The following is a 19,816-nucleotide window of genomic DNA, read 5'->3' as shown; positions in this document are numbered from 1 at the left end:
CAGAGCTCTTCATTTAAGGAAGCCAAGTCTCTAAATAATTGTACCCTAACAGCAAGGGTAGAAAAACACACAAGGCCCACAGAGAGCTGGATGGAGCCCAACACCTCCCATTTTCAGCCATAAAAGCATGGGAAGGGCCAAGCACTGCTCACCTTTGTGCTGGGGGAGGCAAAGCACCCCCTGTGCTTCAGGGCTCTGCAATTCAAGTGTCATCTCCACCCCAAATGCAACACAAACAGCCAAGAGGGACAGATTGTTTCTTGTGCTCTTAAAAAACCCAGAAAGGACAGGTCAGAAACAAAGTGGGTGAGAGCTGCAATAAAACAAGACTGAACAACAGCACGGTGGTAAGAGCTCAAAATGCAGCTTCACCAATGAATCTGTTCAGATGTGTGCACACACCCAGGGTGTGTGAGGTCAGTGTGACTCAGCTCCCTGGGAGGGATCTGCATTCCAGCTGCTGCCAAGGAAAGCAATGAACCTGCTCAGTGTCATCTCCTTCAACTTGGCAGTTCAGGTGAGTGTTGTGTTTGAGCACACTTGACAAGTTCAAGCACAAAACGCCAATTCAAGGCACCTGAAGTGACTTGAACATTTATTTACTGTCAAGAGGTGGCAGCAAGTGAAGGTGGAGGAAAGCTCTCACTGAATACAGTGAGGGGCTGGTGTGTGGGCAAACCTTCTGTAAATCTGCTAAACTCTTACAACAGACTCCTGCACACACTGCAGCCTGTCCCTCTCCTGAGGGAGCCAGCAGGAAATCCCTCTGAAGAACAGAACCCTGTCACCCAAACCAGACTCAAGAGTTGCTGCTGGGCACAAACAGCAGGTCAAGTACTACAGGGAGAATTTTCAGAGTTGGCTTTGTTGCATAAGCTCAGGAAAATGAACTTGGAGGCCATCTGGCCTCTTTCAGTGCTGGGAAGGAACTGATAGGTGAATTTTGTCTCAGTGTATCAAATGAGAGATTCGGTTTTCCATTCATAACCTCTCTTCCTGTTTTAAGTTTTACAATGTTTTACAAACAACTCTGTGTGTACCATTTCAGACTGAAGCTGCAAAGCTCCTGTGACACAGACCACAGCAGCAGTGTCAGCTAAGCCATGCTTGGGTTAACCAAAAATAACTATAAACAGATCTGCTGCTAAATTCCATAACCTGAGCCTTCAAATCCTTCAATAAACAGTATGAACCATTTATGATACACAGTTTTCTTCTGCATTTCAAAGTACTGCATCAAATTAGTTACATTTTAAACAGTCAACTGAAGAAAACAGGCAAGGAACAGTATCTGAAATAGAAGCATTTTTATGTAACCATTCAGTGTTAAAAACAAGAGAATCAAACATCAGTTCAAATTAAAGAGCAGTTTCGAACAGAAGACATTTGATTAAAAGTTTTTTTTAACATTTAGAAATTTAAATACATTTACCTAAAGATGGTTAACTCCCATCTCTATGTTACTATACAATAGCTTAAAGCTAATTTAAATGCTAGTTCTATGTTAATGTGAAATTCCAGAACTGCATTCTTAACTTTTAATGTAAATTGGTTATTAAACTGAGTGATTCCATACTTCCTCCCACCCCAAAATAAATTTTAAAAATTGAAGCTTTACAATGCCTTGAATAATATTTTTTCAAAGGAGTAATTTGGAATAGTTCCCAACAGTTCTATAGGAGGTATTTTGTACAGTTTGGAGAGCAACTCCGTATAAAGTTCTATTGCAACTGAGCATTCACAGTATGCCACAGTCCATACATATTACTACATATACATATCAGGTTTGTAAACATTGGAAGAATACACAGAACATAGTACCACGATCCTCTGGTACTGCTGAAAGGAAGATGAGGTAACATTCATATAATCTCAAAGTCCACAGAGGTCCTGACTGAGTAGGTAAAACAGCTGCCAACGCTTCTGTTTCATAGTGTGTGGTTAAGGCTCTACGTCACGGTCTGCTAAGGCTGGACTCGTTAGCTCTCAGTATCCCAACTGCATCCTTAACAGCGTGGTAAATGACATTCTTCACCTGCAGGAGCAAAGCAAAACGTGCTTGGTTTTACAGGCAAACAGCACAGAGAGTTTTCCAACTTTCCCACTTAACTTCTGCTCACCCTGTGCAGGTCACTTCAGACACACTCATCTGCCCAGCCTTCATGCAAATCACAAACTTGGGCAAACATTTGTTGTATTTTAGGGTTTTTTTTTTGTTTAAAGTTCAAGAGCACTGAGCATTGGGAATTTACCTGCAATTTATCTTCATGGTTCGTATGCGTATGTGACAGATATCTAAATTCCTGAGTGAGCCAGAAGCAGTGTTTGACGTGCTCTGGGGATACAAAGTCTTCTGCAACTTTAATACAACTGTACAAATTATGAACCTAGAGAGAACAAACAAGCATTAGGCACATGCTCAAGGGTTTGCCCAAGCAGACAGACCACTCCATGTCCCTGACACTTGCCTGGTGTGGAGCTCCTGCTGGGATGAAAACTACATCTCCTAGAAACTGTACAATGGCCCAGCCCTGAACTCCGTACTCCTGGTGAAGGCGTTTCCTCAGCGCTCGGTCCAGGTACCAGCTCTGATCGTGAATGGGATCGTGATCTACAGGGTTTTCTTGGCCCTGCTCTTCTGCAACCTGGCAAAGTGACAACAGCATTTAACACACCAGTCTGACTGGACAGTCGAGCTGTACCTGTGGTATTCCACAAAACGTGTGCCAGAGGACTTGCACCACGTGTTCAGGTAGGAGAGTGACACAATGGCACTTTGGATCTTCACTCAGACCTTTGTCAAGGTTTCAGCATTGCTCAGGTCCCACTGGCTTCAAAGACATTGCAAATGTGGATGTGGAAAATGCAAGTAATCCCAAGTGCCAGTGGCAAGGGAAGCTGCCTGTGTTCACACTGGGAAGCACTGGCACACATGGAGCCAGTGTTGTGGCACTACTAATGCTAGAAAGGGACTGTGGAGAAGGGTGTGAGGGACAGACAGGGGAAATGGCTTTAAAGGACAGTAGGTTTGGATTAAGGAAGAAATCAGGAGGAAACTCTTTGCTGTGAGGGCAGCGTGGCACTGGCACAGGCTGCCCAGAGAAGCTGTGGCTGCCCCATCCTTGGAAGTGTTCCAGGCCAGGCTGGATGGGGCTCTCAGCAACCTGGCCAGGGGAAAGAGTCCCTGCCCACTGCAGGGGCTTGGAATGAGATCTTAGAGCTCCCCTCCAACCCCAGCCACTCTGAGATTCTGAGACTCCACAGGCTGTGACTGGAGGACACCACCACGTGTGGAACTCAGCAGGTGCCTGCCTTGAGGCCACCATCAGTCAGTGTGTGCTCACTGACCCAGAGGATGCAAACCAGAGACTGGCAGGCACAACAAGCACTTCAGGACAGAAGTTGGAGGGTTGTGCAGAGAGAATTTCTGCAAGAAGTTGCTGTATAAATCCAACTTGCTGCAGCAGCCATTTACACTCAGGACTGTAGCCCAAAAACTCATTTGGGAGGAGATAAACAGCTTGATTCTACTCCACTGAAAGCTGCTGAAAGCCCCACACCTGCCAGCAAGTGTGATACAAGGGCTGAGGTGTGAGACACAGATGTCAAGACTCCAACTGCTAATGCTTATCAAACCCAGCATCATGTTTGATCAACTATAAGATTTGTTCTTTGTTAATATTAATTCAGCTGTTGCAGCCTCTCCCAGCTTCCAGCAAGAAAGCCATAAGCCTGACCAGGCCAACAGCTGTTTAGATAATCCAATTTATCTTTTTAAATATCAGCATATTGGCTCTTTCCACTTTTAGAGCACCAAAGAAGTTTCACCTTTAAGACCACAAAGAACTCTGGACTATCTGAAGTAAATTTGAACACTGCAACAAGCCCTTTTGGATGTGGAAGCACATCTCTACTAAACCCTTAACTCCCATGAAAATGTGACAAAATACCACCCTTAATTCAGACTTCATCAAGGTAGGGAGAAAAAAAATGTAGTAAGAGAACGAACAAGGAAAGAAGAGTGTTATGTACCATGTACTGATCTGACATTTCTCAAAAATGTCTCATATTCTTTGAAAAATGATCAAATTAAACTGCTTTGCCTTAAATCTAAACCAGCTGTGTTCTTGTTCACTATGTAACATCACTGATCCATGAGCAGAGTGGGCAGAAGGAAATCTGCACACAAGGTACCTGCAAGCCTCAGCTCTCCACCCTTCACAGGCCCTACAAGGCTCAAGGCACGGAAGTTTTGTCTTGGTACAACTCCAGTTTTTTGTTTCCACACTAACTGGGATATGAAGGAGGAGAAAAGCCCCAAAGATAGAGACTTGCAAGCCTCCAGAGGCAAAGCTGAGTTTGTGAGATTCAGCTCACCTTCTTGAGGAACTCGCGGATTTTCTCCGTGTCCTTGGCAGCGTAAATGTGCCACAGAGCGCCGGGCTTCTCCCGGCTTTCCGTGAAACGCTTGATGGTCAGCTCATCAGAGTCCCCATCCTGGATGGTCTTCAGCACTTCTGTGGAAAGCAACAGCAGCACTTACACCACAGGATCTTCCCTCTGGCCACAGAAACATCCCCCACAGCCACCACTGAAATTTTACCTTCCTCTTGATCAGCCTGGCCTTTGGGGATGCCCACGTAAACCATGACGTTGGCGGCGTCAGACACGTCCAGGTGCAGGTTGGTTGTGCCGTATTTTCTGTCCTCTGGTGTTATTAAGCCTGAGGGAGGAATCAAAGGGGGGAAAAAGGAGCAGCAGATCCATTAGTAAGAGAAAGAAATGGCACACCACTGCCAGAAGCACTTTCTGAGAGGATGAGAGTGCTTGTACTTCTACCAACAAATGCTTCCAGAACGGGAATTTGCTTTCTATCCAGGACCTTGCTCCATCTTGTGGCTTCCCAAGAGATCTGCTGACAGGCTGACATAGACTAATGTATTTCTGTCTAGCCTGTAGGATATATAAAAGTCATGTTTAAGTCCTGCTAGGACAAAGCATTTTGAGAAATAGTCTCTTTTTCACTCCAACCAGCAGCTGATACAGGATTTACTATCCACCATCTCTCTACTGGCCATGATGCTGCTTCATTTTAAATGTCTTTTGAGTGACAGCAAATAAACCAGACATGGAAAAAAAACTGCTCAAGGAGAGATTAAAAGCTAAATGATACAGTTCAAAAAGGAGAACAAAAGTAATACAGCCAGAAGCAGCAAAACAACAAATAGATGTTGCCAGCCTGTGGAGCAAGTTGGTTGGAAGTCTGGAAATAACTATTATTGGCTTGAAACCACCTGGACAAAAATATGTTGAATAAAATAAATTATATCATGCTCTGGACATCACTGATACCCATAGATGAGCCAAACTCGGTTTTTCTGATCCATGGGATTAATCAAACTGTCTACAACAGCAAGGAGTCACAATCTACAATAAATTTCAAGAGGAACATGTGGTCAGTGTGACCTTTAAAGTTAAAAGTTCCTTACCATAGGCATTGTACATCTTGGGGCCCAAATCTGGTCGCACAAAATAGTTGGGAAGTCGAGAGGCGAGGTTGAGCTTGCCCCCTCTCCTGGTATATTCTGGCAACGGGATATTTTTCATCAAATCATCAAACCTAAGGTAATGCAGCAAAATTTAACATTAGGTACTGATAAAACCAAAACCAGGTGAAACAGACTGCAACAAAAGCTCTCTTCAGTTGAAGAAATGTACTCTTTCCCTCAGGGGGTTTTTGCTGGACACCATGAAAAGGAACCAAACAAGCAAGGCAAGGCACAGATATACAGCAAATAAATTTAACTGCTCTGGGGTAATGCTATTTCATTGTGTAATTATCTCAAGAAATATCAAATAGCTTAAATCCAAATATTTAAAAATGTTTGGCCAAAACGTAAGCTTCAACAGAACTTCAGATTTCAAAGTGATCCAGGCTTTTAGGAGCAGTTTTAGCTGCTCACTTCACTTAGCAACAAACACAATGAACCACATAAAAATTTATCATGAAACTTGTGCAGGATTTCCATTGATGTCAGGAAATGGAAAACAGAAACTGTTCACATGAGTTCTGAGAACATGTGAACAGTTCTGAGAACATGTTCTGAGAAACAGAACTGTTCACATGAAATGAACTGCTGCCCAAAGCTGAGGCAGGTATGAAAACACAGCAAGATTCCTAGAGTGCATTATTTTGGGGCTGTGCCACAGAAACAATGAACATTTCCTCTGGAAATTCATACCTAGAGGGCATCATATCCCTGAAGTCCTCTCCTGGAGGCCAATCCTTAAGCTTCAGTACCATTGGCTCTCCCTCCTCTGTTCTCAGGCGACCTAATTTGAAATATTAACAAGTCTCAGTTTTCAACGGTTGTACAACTCAGAATCTGAAGAATTAAGATAAATAAATCTTTATCTCAGTCTAAAACCATGTTCATTCCACAACTTTCCATGTAGAACTGAAGACATACAAGTTCCTCTGACACCAGAGTAGGGTTTCACTCATGACAAACGTGTTACAACAGATGTCAGACAGACAGACAGACAAGCAGCCCTTACTGCTTCCCTGCCCAAGCACTTCCCAGTTTAACTCAGAAACTGCTTGGAGGCCAAAAGCAGCTGATGAAGCCAAACCTCTTCAAAGCTAAGTAACAGAAAAGAAAGGTGTGAGTCTTCCACTTCCCACTCTTCCTGCCCTAAGTACGAAACTCCCTAAGCTTACAACTGATTTACACAGTAAAGCAGATCCTCAGATGTGTAACAGACACACAAAGGAGAACCCCAGAAGAAACAGCAACTGTTAATTCTCCTGGAAAACCTCAAGCTCACTTCCCCAAAATATATTTTTATACAAAGTAACTTCAGTTCCTCAGTACAAAGTAGTACCTTCGAGTTAAAACAGCAGCACCCATTTAACCTGTGAGCATCACCCCTACCTGGGCTCTTCTGCTTCACTCAACTGAAATAAAAGAAAAACTGGCAGATACTGACTTGCTAGGAAGATCTTAAATTTCCTTAGAATGTTTCCCCAAAAGCCTAAAGGCAGCCAAACATACCCCTGAAGGAGAGCACTTCATGGGAATGAGTTTTTATCCACAATCCTATGAGCATAAATGCATCCCCAACAAACTGCCCAAGGTGAGGAGAAACCCTTGAACATCTTGTACACTGCTTATGGATCACAAATCTGTGCCAGGACAGAATTATTGCTGCTGTTTTACCAGCTGGAACAAGGATTCCCAGTACTTACTGGAAATATCTTCAAAGCCATCCCAGAAATCCCCCACAGTAGCTCCAGTGATGATTTCATTGGTCCTGCAGTTCACCAGATCCACCTCCTGTTGGCCAAACTCCTTCCTGAAGGACTCTGGCCTCCAGAGGTCTGCATTTAACTTGTGGTGCACTCCTGACACCATCACAGGCTAGAAAGCAAAAGAACACATTTTGAAGAATTATTAAACACCAAAAATTCTAACTACAACAGGGTAATACATAAAATACATGGAGCGTTTGAATGCAGGCATTTTGCAAACTAAATGCTCAGTATGTTTTAACAGAATTCTGCCTTACCATGCATCTGAGCATTGTTTCAAACTGAGGCAGCTTTTTATATAGAGACCAAAGCTTTTTATATAGACAGCCATAACTGCAGCTCTGTGCTCAGAAATAGATTGAAACAGTAAAACAGATCCTTAGGTAAGGAAGTGTAAGAGTGCTCATGGCACACATCTGGTGAAGGTTTAATGCTCCTCATCACTGCAGTGGTGAATAGGACAAACTGAAGGACAAAGCAGATGAATTGCAAATGGAGAGAGCAGGGAGATGGGATACCTGTCCCTGCTTCCAGCACTCCCTGAAGACGTTCCAGTTGCTCTCATTGTTGGGGTCCTGCAGGCACAGCAGGCGGTTGTCACACAGCCAGTAGTGGGGGGTGTCAAAGCCCATGATGGTGGGCTTTATGGTCAGCCCCTGGGCCTTCTTGGGCAGCTCTGTAATGCCTCTGTTCTGCACCAGGGAGGCAAAAATGTCATCAAGGATTTTGGGTGTGCTCTTCAGTCCATTGTCTGTCTGATAAAACACATGAAAGAACAACAATAAAAAATTAGTGCTCTTTTCTGTTGCCTTATCCTGCAGGTTTTGAAGAAAGTATTTGCTACTCCTAAAATTTTTCACTTGAGATCCAATTGTGCAGAGAAAGCAACAACTGCAGAATTCTGCTGTCTAGAAATGCACCATCATTAAATGCCAGTGCCATTTCTTACACTTTATCTACAGAATTCTAACACAACAATTTCTGCTGATTTGCATCTCAGCAACACTGCAGAGACCCAGAACAGGACTTGCTTTATATTAAAAAGCAGAAATTCAGTTTTAGCAAAGGACTCTCAAGGCCAGTATTTCTCCCCACCACTCTGTAAGATCAGACAAAGCCCAGAAACATCTGAAGTGAACCAGGCTGCAAATGAGGTACAGTGAAGACACCACAGAAGGTTCTTCCCTCCATCTGCAAGTTCATTGGTGCTTCTTTTTTGAGTGTAAAAGACATCCCAATCAATGCAGCTGCCAGACTCTACCCTGAGGAGGTTAATCTGCTTTATCCCTTAGTTCCCAGTTCCTCACCAAGACTTAGCACCACTAAGCTCCTCCTAACTGAGCACTGAAACTGAATTAGTCCCTTTTCCCAAATGAAAACAATTTTACTGTGACAAGGAAAACTGCCTGTGGCAGCTGTTCACAGGTTTAGAACAGAATCTGAGCTTGGGATCAACTCAAACTTGTAGGACAGAATTTTTCCTGTACCTTTCCTGCAGAAGAGTTCAACAGGTTCCTCAAGAAGCCCGTGTTGTTGTTGCTCACAGGGGTTAATATTGCACTGTTGAATGTCTGCAGGGCTGCAGCTGGCTTGGCTAAGCTAGGGAGTGTCTGAAGAGGTTTATTTTCATTCTTGGAAATTGGTATGAGAAGTTTCTCTGGAATGAAGAAAGGAAAACTGTGAGAATACTTTGACACCATGAAAATACTTTCCAGTTTTTTCAAGACAATATTTTCCTACATGCATACATGTACATATGTACATGTATACACATATATATAAATCTCCTCCCAATACATGCAGATAAAATATTTCTGTCACTTAACTTTCTTCAATAAACCAACAATTTTAAAATCCCACATTCTAAATAAAACCCAAAAATCCAGAACCCCCAAACAACAAAAATTCTCAAACTGGATTTTCAAGAATACTTGCATCAATGAGATTTTAATCCAGAATATGCTAACCCTGCCAGGTTTTACTCCAAGCCACTGAACCCTCATCCCAGCAGGCCAATGGCATCACTCTCAGCACAAGATTTTGCTGGGTCTGACCTATATTCTTCTGACAAACAGCCACAGAGGGGTTGCTCTTCACTGGTTCTGCACATACCTTTGTTTTCTTTATTCACATTTCCACTGGTTAGGTTTGAAAACCAATTTAGTGAAGGAGAAGTATTTACAGAAGCAGCTTGTTTGCTTCCAAGTGCTGACTTTAGAGGAGGATCATGTGTAGTGACTTGTGGGCTCAGGACAAAGCTGCTGTGTTGAAGGCCAGGCCTGTCCCCTGATGCCAAGTGCTGAAAAAGCAAAGCAATAACTGGTTTAGACACAAACCCACTCCACACAAAGGGAACACAAGCAATAGCATGTCCAAACTCATCCTTTCAACAGTAAAATGGTTTGGCCCCAAAACGTGTGATCCCCACCAGGGGTCAGCATTGCAGCTCTGCAGGGTTTGGGAGCTCCCGAATCAGGAGCAGCCCCATCCATCAGCCCTCAGCCAAACACAGAGCCAACCTTCCCAGGGGCAGCTTCTGGGATTGCTTTGGGAGCCAAGGGCAGTTTGAACAGAGCTCTCACATCTCCGGTCACAGCTGATGCTCAGGCCAGGGCTGAGCTGCAGCTCCAGCTCAGAGGACCAGAACAGACATGGAGCATTCCTAAACTTTTCTCTTAAGGTGCAGCAAAGGTGCACTCAGCTGCAGGTGTGAGCTACCCCTGGCCTGGCAGGCAGAACCCAGGCACAGGATTGTCCATGTCCTGTGCAGCTCATTTGCCATTTCCCTGGGCTTTTGGAGCTTCTAGAACAGACTAACCCAACCACAGCTCTGCCCTGTGATTCCTGCATGACTGGTGACATCTCCTCTCTCTCCTCAAACAATTTCCAGCTAAGAAACTCTGCTTTTTTGTCTGCCCATCATTACATTCTCTGTTTCACCTCTCTCTGACTGCTGATGCTTGGCAAGGATTCTAAACATGACATAATACAAAATGCTTCAACCTTTAAAGAGCTAATCCTCTTTTACACAACCAGTGCAGTAACTAATTCTATAAAGATGTGCAGATGAATTTAATGCAGCTCTTTGTCCAGAATCACAGGAAATCTGGATTCAGAAGACTGAAGCCAAGTCAGTTGAATGCTAACTTTTGATTCACATAAGTATCTTCCACACTTGTAACAACTGAAATATTTTTTGTCTCTTCTGTTCTTTACTTACACCAAAATCAAGTCCAACTGCTTCTTACACTTAAAGTAACATTTATTTCCAAAATAAGGCTATGAATAAGCATCTAACAAAATTAAAATCACTTCATTCACCCCATTTCTTGTGAGATATTTCCAAATGATGCTATTAATTTGTGCTCTGTTTTTAAAAGCAAAAATATACTACATCCATTTATAAATATGTGTATCTTGTGGACTTTCCTTTATTTTGTTTTTTTTTTTTTTTTTTAATGCAGAGAAGCAAACCTACCAGATTGCCAGAGAAATTAGTGAATCTCCACACTCCTCTAAATCTCAATATTTTTGATGTTTAGTTCTTTTATGAATCCCAGTGCTCTCCCACCTTACTCACTCACTCTTTCAGATGCTGAATGTATTATATCTCAGGACCCAAGGAATAGCCTACACTTCACAACCATTCCCACTCATCTGTTTTTCACATTTTTCTCTTAAGGCATCTCTCCATCTAATCCCATTTTTGCTCTAAAAATCCTCACTGAGCCTTTTTTTAACAACCAGTGAGGGCTCAGTGTCAAAGGGACACAAATGAGATTTCCCCCAAACTGAGAGCTGGATCAGAAAGATGAACAGTGAACACAAACTGTCCCTCTGTGGTGGGGTTATCACACAGGTCAGGGCTGGCACCTGCAAAGCCAAATCAGCAGTGGCTGCAGGAACATGCAACAGACTGACACAAACTTCACTGCACAGACAGATCAGCAACAATACCTGCTTGGAATCCTCCTTCAGAGCTGGCTTGGACAGTGCTTTGAACTGCTTATTTGCACAAGGACAATTTGCCTTTATTCCCCACTTTGTTCTCACAGAGTGAACAATGTCACCAACATCATAGAGAGCTGAAGGGAGAGAAGCACAAATGAGCTCACAATAATCACAACATCCAGCAGTCACCAGGACTTTTACAAAATTGTGTGTGTTGTGCAGCTAAACACTAATGTGTGACTACTGTTCATCATTAAACAAGAAGTTCTGCTACTTCTTTGTAAAGGTCAAAGATAATAAAATAGTATTAAACACACATGCCATTCCTGTCTTTGGATAATAAATGTTAAGCTTTTACTAACTGTACTATTAAAATCAAACCTCACTAAGTACAATATCAACAACACACAAAAGACAGCAAAATCCTACAGCACATTTTGATGTTAATTAAATATTTCCAGTACCTTTTCCAGGAATTATTTGTGTAGGCATTAGATTCTCTGGTTCATGTGCCTGCCCCTTCACACATTTAAACCAGGAGAAAGTATCAGAGTCATCATCTGTAAAACAAAACCATGACAGTTTTTTGTTACTCATTTGACTATTACTGATACATCCAACCACAGGCCTACAACACATCCTTTTGTTTGGGAAGGCTTTATTTTGTTAATTTTTTTTTGGCTCATTTCTTACATCCAACCACAGGCCTACAACACATCCTTTTGGTTGGGAAGGCTTTATTTTGTTAATTTTTTTTTGGCTCATTTCTTACATCCAACCACAGGCCTACAACACATCCTTTTGGTTGGGAAGGTTTTTTCAGCTCGTTTAAGGTTACCATTGACTTCCAAGTCCACCACAGATTTTATTTCCCCTCTTCCCCCTTTGTTCCAGGTAACAATAAGCACTCCCACCTTCATGTGAGCTTTTTTTCCTCATCCTGTAGCAATCCACACACACCCCAAAGCCACACTTGGAGCAGACCCAGTGCAGGTTGAAGATGGTGGTGTCGCACACATCGCACATCTCGCGCACGCCGCGCACCGCGCGCTTCCAGGCCACCTGTCCTGCAGGCAAGAGGGGACAGTCACAGTCAGTGCCAACAAATTCAGTGTTTGCTTGCTAAATACATGTGGGGGCCTGAATATATGTTGTATTGTGGGATCTGTGTGGGTCCGAGTTGCTCCAAACGAGCTGCAGCTGCAGGGTCCTTAGCTGGGCAGCAGCTGTAGCTCGTGAAGGTAACTGAAATAAATAGGGGTGGGTTGAGAGCCCAAGAGGAGCCCCTGAGAAGATAGAAGGGGCTGTGCTGCAGAGAATGGAGAAGAGCCCCAGTAGAGAGGCAAGAACAACGCTGCAGTGAAGATTACAACAACTGGTGACCCCGACGTGATGAAGAACACTGCAACCAAACATTGAAAGAAGGTATGGAATCCCCCGGACAGCCGAGAGCTGTGGCAGCCTGAGAGCTGGGACTGTAGAATATAATATGGCCTTTGAATTAAGGAGCTGTAGCAGCAGAAAGCTGTAAGAATATGGCCTTTAAGGAAAAGAGCCTTGGAACATCTAAGGACAGCCGAGAGCTGTGGCAGCCAGAGAGCTGGGACTGTATAGGGATATGTATATATTCTATGTATGTATCTAAAGACAGCCGAGAGCTGTGGCAGCCTGAGAGCTGGAACTGTATGTGTATTGTAATTGTATAATTGTTAAAAGAAAAGGGGGGAAATGTGGGGGCCTGAATATATGTTGTATTGTAAGACCTGTGTGGGTCCGAGTTGCTCCAAACGAGCTGCAGCTGCAGGGTCCTTAGTTGGGCAGCAGCTGTAGCTCGTGAAGGTAACTGAAATAAATAGGGGTGGGTTGAGAGCCCAAGAGGAGCCCCTGAGAAGACAGGAAGGGCTGAGCTGCAGAGAATGGAGAAGAGCCCCAGCAGAGAGGCAAGAACAACACTGCAGTGAAGATTACAACAAATACACCCACTTCAGCACAGCCATGTGACTCACACTTGTTCTTGTGTTGGGACACCAAAAAATGCTTTTGTTGTTACACAACAGCTCCTGCGCAGCACCAACCGCAGCTTTTACTCCTGTCCAAGTTAACAAGCACTTTCCTGATGTTCTCCTAAGTGGAAATCCCACACACACTCCAGCAAATAAATTCAGGTAAACTTAATGTGTAGCTTGCCACAACCAGCTTATCCTTGCTCTCCATTCAGCAGCACGGTGGGCTTTGGGGAGTCTGCCTTTGGGGAGGTTTTATCTGTTTGTTTGTCCGACCTCCTCAGAACGGTGAATTTTCTTTGAAGCACTGACTGCTGCTGTCCACATTTCCTATGTACCCACTACATTCCCCCTTCCTTATCCCAAGCCACTTCTGTCCACTCAAAACATCCCAAACATTGACAGTATCTTGCAAAAAATTACAAGCCCTTCCAGAGCTGTATAATTTTTCAGTGAATCTGTGATTATGCAAGAATTATTTTAGTCTGATCTCCACTTCCTTATGTTGCCAGCTAGAAAACCAGACAAGACAAAAAGCACACACCTGCCTCCTCCTACCACCTTCCACACTTGGAACTTCTCTGAAACTTCCCTGCCCACAATGTTTCTTAATTTTAAAAGGAAGTTATGAGAGACCATGTCCTGATGCATGCTAAGAAAACCAAGGCATCTGCTGCTCTTGTTCTGAATAATGCCCATTGACCATGTATGGAACAACACTGGAACAGCTTAGCACAATTTGTTCTTAAGTAGGAGGTAAAAATTGTTTGACTGCTTCAGAATTCTTCCAAGAGACACAGGTCTAAATATCACCAGCTCCATTCTTCTCTGCCTTTAAAAAACATGCACTATATTTATCATTTTCTAGGTCAACTCTCCAATTTCCCCCAAACAGGATGGAAGTTTTTTCTTATCTTTTGAATGAAATTTCCTATCTTTTCTGAGTCTTCTCTCTTTGTACTTCTCCTATTTTTTGGTTCCTTTCTGCAGTTTAATCCTGCTTCCTTTGGGCATTTGGTAGCCAAGGAACAATGTGACCAAACAAGCTGTTCTTCCTACACTAGTCAATCTTTTACTTCACAGGGAAAACATTTAAATTTACCATAACTTCAAGCCATGGTGACAGAAGAATCTCCCTTTTTCCTGTGCTGACTGAGCACACTCCCACTGTATTATTGTTCAAAGAACACCACATATTCAGCCTGTAAATTACTTCTTTCCTGCCCAGGGCATTCAAAATAACCTCCATATTAATGAAAGTGTGTTCCCTTCCTCTCACCAGTCAGGGCAATAAAATCAAAGATGAATTAACGAGATTTTGCTCCTTTCAAGCCAATTCCAGAACTCACATTTGTCTGTGTTTTTTAAGCAGAGGATGTTTCTGGCAGCTATGCCAACAGATGCATCCTCTGCTAAAAGGAACACCACAGCTTCCCTTTGTTTCATGAATTCACCCAAAGCTTCACTCTCCCAAAAGTGTTTCTGTATTTCAGCCCACACATCTCACTCTGGTTTCAGATAATTTGGTTCCACAGACCTGAACATGCTGCAGGTCAAGAGAAGAGCAAAGCTTGCAGATTCCAAGCAGCCCAAGGTAAGACCCCACAGTGAGAATTTCTGGAATAACTCAAATCTTTCCCCTGCTTTTGAAGGGCATTCAAGCTTGTTCAGCTTTTTTTCTTCTTTCAGAGCAGTGGAGTGACTGCCAAACTGAGAGGATCTTTATCTAATGTCAACACTCAAACACAGCAGACAGTGACATCTCCTGAACTGTGCTGTACCCTGGTCATGCACTCAAAATCCAGAAAACAAACAGAGTTTTAGAGTCATTCTGCTCCGAGAAGTGATGATGCAAGGTTGTAACTTCCCCATTTGTCTGCTCACATTTGCTACAGAAATATTTTGATGTGGCCAAACCCCTGTGGTTTTGGGGTGCTAAGTTTGCCCTGTTTACACTAATTAATCTCCCCAATCAGTCATCCCATCACCAGCTCTCCTCTGGTCTATGCCCAGTAGGGCTGCACAGAATCACTTCTAAAAGTGCCACTGGAAACTTGCAGGGGGAGGAAAATAAAAACAAAACTCTTTTCCTGACAGACAGCATTAGGTCCATGATGCAGTTACAATAAAACAGGACCTGTGCAAAGTAAAATCTTTATTTCATTTTCACACCAGGAACAGATTTTGTTGTCAGCTACCTGGTAGTTTGATTTTTTTCCCCCTTTGTAACAGGAGAAGTAATTTGATGAATTGAGAAACAACTTCTGACGAAGAAGGGTGGAATTGCCCTTCCCTTCTCCCTCCCTGTGAGGAGCAAAGAGTTGTTGACACCAGTTCACAGTGGCTCTTAACCATTCCCTCTCTGAGAGACACTCAAGACTTATATATTTCCAAATATCCACAATTAATTTTCCCACAGAAGCTCAAAGCTTCACATAAAGCTGTGAAAACACAAATGATTTCAATACAAGTTGCTCTTACTGTGTGGTTCAATGGTTGACATGACTTCCTTTTCAGATATCACCAGCTGGCAGAAGTGGTCTCCAATGTTGGCCAGGATGTATTTTGCTGTGTCCAGATCCAGACCCACAACATTTTTGGATAAAGGCAGCCACAGGCTAATGGCCTCAGGGTCGTATTTATTTGGAGTTAAGAAACCTTCCTCACGCAGTATTCCATGCTTATTAAACTGCAGCCTGGTGAAAAAGGGGGAAAGGAGAAAAAGCCTTCATCACCTCAAATGTGCACTGGTTTAAATTCACCCCAATCAATCCATGCTTGAGTTGCAAGTGTGTGTACTGTATGCCAATGAATTTACTCAAAGGTTACAACAGACATGGGTAAACACACTGGTCACTGGCATTAAGCACGTTCAATGCACTGCTTGTTTTAAAGAAAAAAGACTGAAAATATTCAGATTTTTAGTTAGGAAATCTGCCTTACAACAAGTGGCTCTATTCACACAAAACCAAATCAGATTTACAATTTTTAAAATGCAGTGGCATTAAGGCCACATCTAGAGATGGCAACAGCAATAATTTTATCTTCTCAAGAGAAGTTAGAATGCCTTAAATATAGAATATATTTCAAGTAACAATTCACTTGGAAGCAGCTGTCAAAAAGCATCAAGCAAAATTTGAGTAAGATATATTCTTGAGTGATTCTGAGTAGGTGGAAAGAATGAGATCTATATTGTTAGTAGTGTCTTAAATGGAAAACATGAAGAGCTCTGTTCAGGAACCTTTTTCCTGAATGCTGAAGGAGGAAGGTGACTTTTGATGACAGTGTGTGCTCACTGCAGTGTTAGGTGTGCCATGAGAACACAAGCTGGCAGCTGCTGTGCTCAGACAAATGCCATCTCCAGATCTGGCACATTGCACATTCAATGAAAATGGATAACTCCATCAGTTCCAAGTTCTAAACCAAAGGATTCATGTGATTTGAACTGCACTGCAAATCTGGATTGTTACCCTGAGAGGATGAATGAGCATACTCTGCTGTTACTGCAGTCTCACACATCAGATTATACAAAGATTTATTATAGTAAAATCTCTAATCTGAGGATAAATAACAGATTAGTAACACATTTGTATTTTTTAAGATGTTTAGCAACAAAAGTGAATTCCAGTGGGTGCAGAGATTAAACACTTCCATGAAAAGCTTAAATATCCCCAGCTGAAAGCCCACAGGCACTTCCTGCCACCCTTCCATGGCTGTGGGCTCATGGCTAACACTGCAGGTGTCCAACCACTAAACTCTGGGAAACCTGCATGGAATCCACCCTCTCATTAGGATCTCAATTTTACTGAGCTGTAGCACTCAAACTAAACTCATGTTATCCTACTGGCACTCAGCCCAGAACAGCAAAATAAAGAGCTCCAAGTCCTGCCAAAATATTTTCTGCTCAAATGAAGCACTTGTACAATTTCTAAGGGCTAAAAAACCCTTGGCAGCCACTCATTAGTTGGGTACATTGGTCTTATAACCACACACCAGCATTAAACAGCTCAGAAACAGAGACCTCCATGAGCTCATTCTGGGGGGCAGAGTGTGCACAGAGTGTGATACCAACAGACCTCTCTGAGTAAAAGCACAGTCCAAGGAGCTTAGCTACTGGTGATTAAAGAAATGCAGTCTTCACTGCTGTGTGGAAGTTGATTTACTGGCTATAAGTGAGAACAAGAACATATCCAATAAATTTGAAATGGTCAGGTACAAAGACAATACAAAATTGATAACAAGAAAACATGCGTGACCCGCAGTCCTTATGACATTGAGAACCAGGAGAGAATTATTTCAGCATTATTCTCTGAAGTTGAGGATCAACACCTGACCAGTGCCAGTACTTCAACATCCACATGGAGCCACCTATTCTTCAGTAAAAGAAGAATGTCACTTTTTGATTTCCTTCTTCCTGTGGGATCTCAGCATCTCAGTCCTGAGGTGCTGAGCCACCGAGACCACCCTTGGGGGGCTCGGGAGTCCTGGAATGTTCCAGAAGTGTCTGGTGGCTGGACTTTGATCCTACACAGGAGACGACACCTGTATGAGGACAGGAGGTTTCACCGGGTGAATGGTGAAGGATTGGTTAATTAGAGGGTGAGACACAGGGTTTAGGATTTCTGTACAGGGGGGTTTAGAGAAGTAAGATGGAGGAATTGGGGCGTGTCCTGTCCTTCTTCTTCTTCTTCTCCTCCTCCATCTTCTATGGTGATGGTGGAACTTTTGGATTGGTCATTACTAAAAGTGCACCGGGCAATAAGAATAAATGGTATTGGGGAAAAATGATAAATATTGTACACGTAACCATGGGTATAAAGATAGGTGACTGTCCGGAGGGCAGCACAGTGTGCTCATGGCTGGCTGCTGAGCAGAGCTCTGTCGGGCTGAAAGAAAATCTTTTAGATAAACAATTAATAAACATAAAAACCGAAAGAAGAACTGAAGCCTCTTCTCGTTCCTTGATACGCGGGCTGTCCCAAGGCCACCCCGGGCCTTTCCAGGCCCTTCAAACAGAAAAAAACCGGACATCTTCCTATATTTTATATATGATTTCTGAAATCGCAGAATTCCAAAAAACCACCTCTGCATGTGTCACATGTCTAACACAAGGCAACAGGTACCACAGCACCAATTTACAGTAAAGGCAAATGCAACAAGGAAAGAGCAGGGATGGTTGCAGGGGAAGAAACTGGGCTGCTCTCACCTCCTGAAGTGGAAGAAGCGGCAGAAGACGGTGGAGTCCCTCTGCTCCTTGTTCTTGCGGTAGCTGTCCAGGCGGCACTCGCGGCACTTGTGCAGGTGGGGGGCGATGCTGTTGCAGGAGCCGTCCTGCACAAAGGCCTCCCCGCTCTGCTGCAGCTTCCTCAGCCTGGCAGCGTCCGCCAGGACGGACTTGCGCACCACGACTGCGGGGAGAGCGGCCAGCGTCAGAAAACCGCGGCTTTTCCCCCAGAAAACTGCAGGGTTTTAGTGGGAGTCACGTCAACTTTTGCTGGGAGTTTCATGCTACACTGAGACCAAGTTATGCTAAAAATATTTGCAGTTGGCAGAAAGCTCTCCTCCAGTCAGCATCTCAAGCTGCAGCTCCAGTGAAGCCACACAGATTCTTGTGGAACCAAGAGCTCCTTTCACTTTTTCACACAGGAGCATTTTGAAACATCTGTTTTTAAAGGAAGTTCTTCAGCCAGAGCTGGAGCCCTGAGCAACTGTATTTCACAATGAACTGGGACAGAGTACAACCTGGCCATTTCTCAGTCCTGTTTTCCCCCTTCATGATGCAACAGCTTTCAGCATCTTACAGTAACAGATGCCAAACATTTCCCTTCCTCCTACGCTGCCAGGGAGGCCTTGCAGGGGACACAACAGGGACTGCTTGGCTGCCTGTGTATCCATGCTAATTATGGAACAGCACACGGCAATCCAAGACCAAGCAACAAGAGATAGAAATAAAAAGGAGGTGGGTATGTAGGGAATTCCCAGAATCCTGAACAATCAGCAGGACACACAACACCAGGAGTCCAGCTCCTCAAACAAGCACAGCCCATCCCCTCCTGTCCCATGTGAAAACCACCAAATGGAGAAGAAGAACAAGGTGGGTGGTTTGGGGCTGAGTGGGTTTTAATTTTTGGTGGTGATGGGTGGGTTTGTGTTTGTTTTGCTCTTATGAGAGTTTTTAAATCAAAGCCCCTCTTGAACAGAGCTTTGTTAAGGAAAACTTCCATCCCTAACCATGTTTGTAAAATTCAGGACCATTGCTAAAAGGTAATCTCATTATGCCATCAGCATCTGTATTCCACAAGAAATTGATTTTGTAACCTCTTTTGCCATTCTGTTCTTGTGTATATTTTGTAACAACTTATTTCTAAATATTAATGATTAGTCCTTTTCCTTTATCAGGAAAAGGTGTTCCTCCAGCTTGTTGCATTCCTGTCTTAAAAGAACACACAAATGACTCAAATTCCTGCTTTGCTCACACAATTTAAATTACTAATTTTGCACATGTAACAAATTACCTACTTTTAGTAGTTAGACAGAAATTACAAGGATT

The 19,816-nt window shown here is 43.3% G+C and overlaps 1 protein-coding gene across 2 annotated transcripts in view; it reads right to left on the bottom strand.

The window, feature by feature from the left end:
* Positions 1 to 1,292: 1,292 nt before the first annotated feature.
* KDM3A (lysine demethylase 3A) overlaps positions 1,293 to 19,816 on the bottom strand; it is a 31,199-nt gene continuing 12,675 nt past the window's right edge. For both annotated transcript variants that reach the window (XM_064711987.1, XM_064711986.1), the window contains exons 11-26: positions 18,473 to 18,674; positions 15,748 to 15,962; positions 12,178 to 12,330; positions 11,728 to 11,823; positions 11,270 to 11,397; positions 9,425 to 9,611; positions 8,800 to 8,969; positions 7,831 to 8,067; positions 7,250 to 7,421; positions 6,243 to 6,333; positions 5,490 to 5,620; positions 4,604 to 4,723; positions 4,378 to 4,517; positions 2,469 to 2,645; positions 2,253 to 2,387; positions 1,293 to 2,035 (exon numbers count right to left, since the gene is read on the bottom strand). In XM_064711987.1, coding sequence (XP_064568057.1) covers positions 1,955 to 2,035; positions 2,253 to 2,387; positions 2,469 to 2,645; positions 4,378 to 4,517; positions 4,604 to 4,723; positions 5,490 to 5,620; positions 6,243 to 6,333; positions 7,250 to 7,421; positions 7,831 to 8,067; positions 8,800 to 8,969; positions 9,425 to 9,611; positions 11,270 to 11,397; positions 11,728 to 11,823; positions 12,178 to 12,330; positions 15,748 to 15,962; positions 18,473 to 18,674 — 2,435 coding nt within the window. In that variant the 3' untranslated portion in view covers positions 1,293 to 1,954. The remainder of the gene's footprint in view (positions 2,036 to 2,252; positions 2,388 to 2,468; positions 2,646 to 4,377; positions 4,518 to 4,603; positions 4,724 to 5,489; positions 5,621 to 6,242; positions 6,334 to 7,249; positions 7,422 to 7,830; positions 8,068 to 8,799; positions 8,970 to 9,424; positions 9,612 to 11,269; positions 11,398 to 11,727; positions 11,824 to 12,177; positions 12,331 to 15,747; positions 15,963 to 18,472; positions 18,675 to 19,816) is intronic.

Source organism: Zonotrichia leucophrys, chromosome 4 (genome assembly GCF_028769735.1).
Source record: "Zonotrichia leucophrys gambelii isolate GWCS_2022_RI chromosome 4, RI_Zleu_2.0, whole genome shotgun sequence".
Classification (NCBI taxonomy): Eukaryota; Metazoa; Chordata; class Aves; order Passeriformes; family Passerellidae; genus Zonotrichia; species Zonotrichia leucophrys.
Note: the sequence above shows the minus strand (reverse complement) of the source record. Positions and strands in the feature narration are given on the sequence as shown.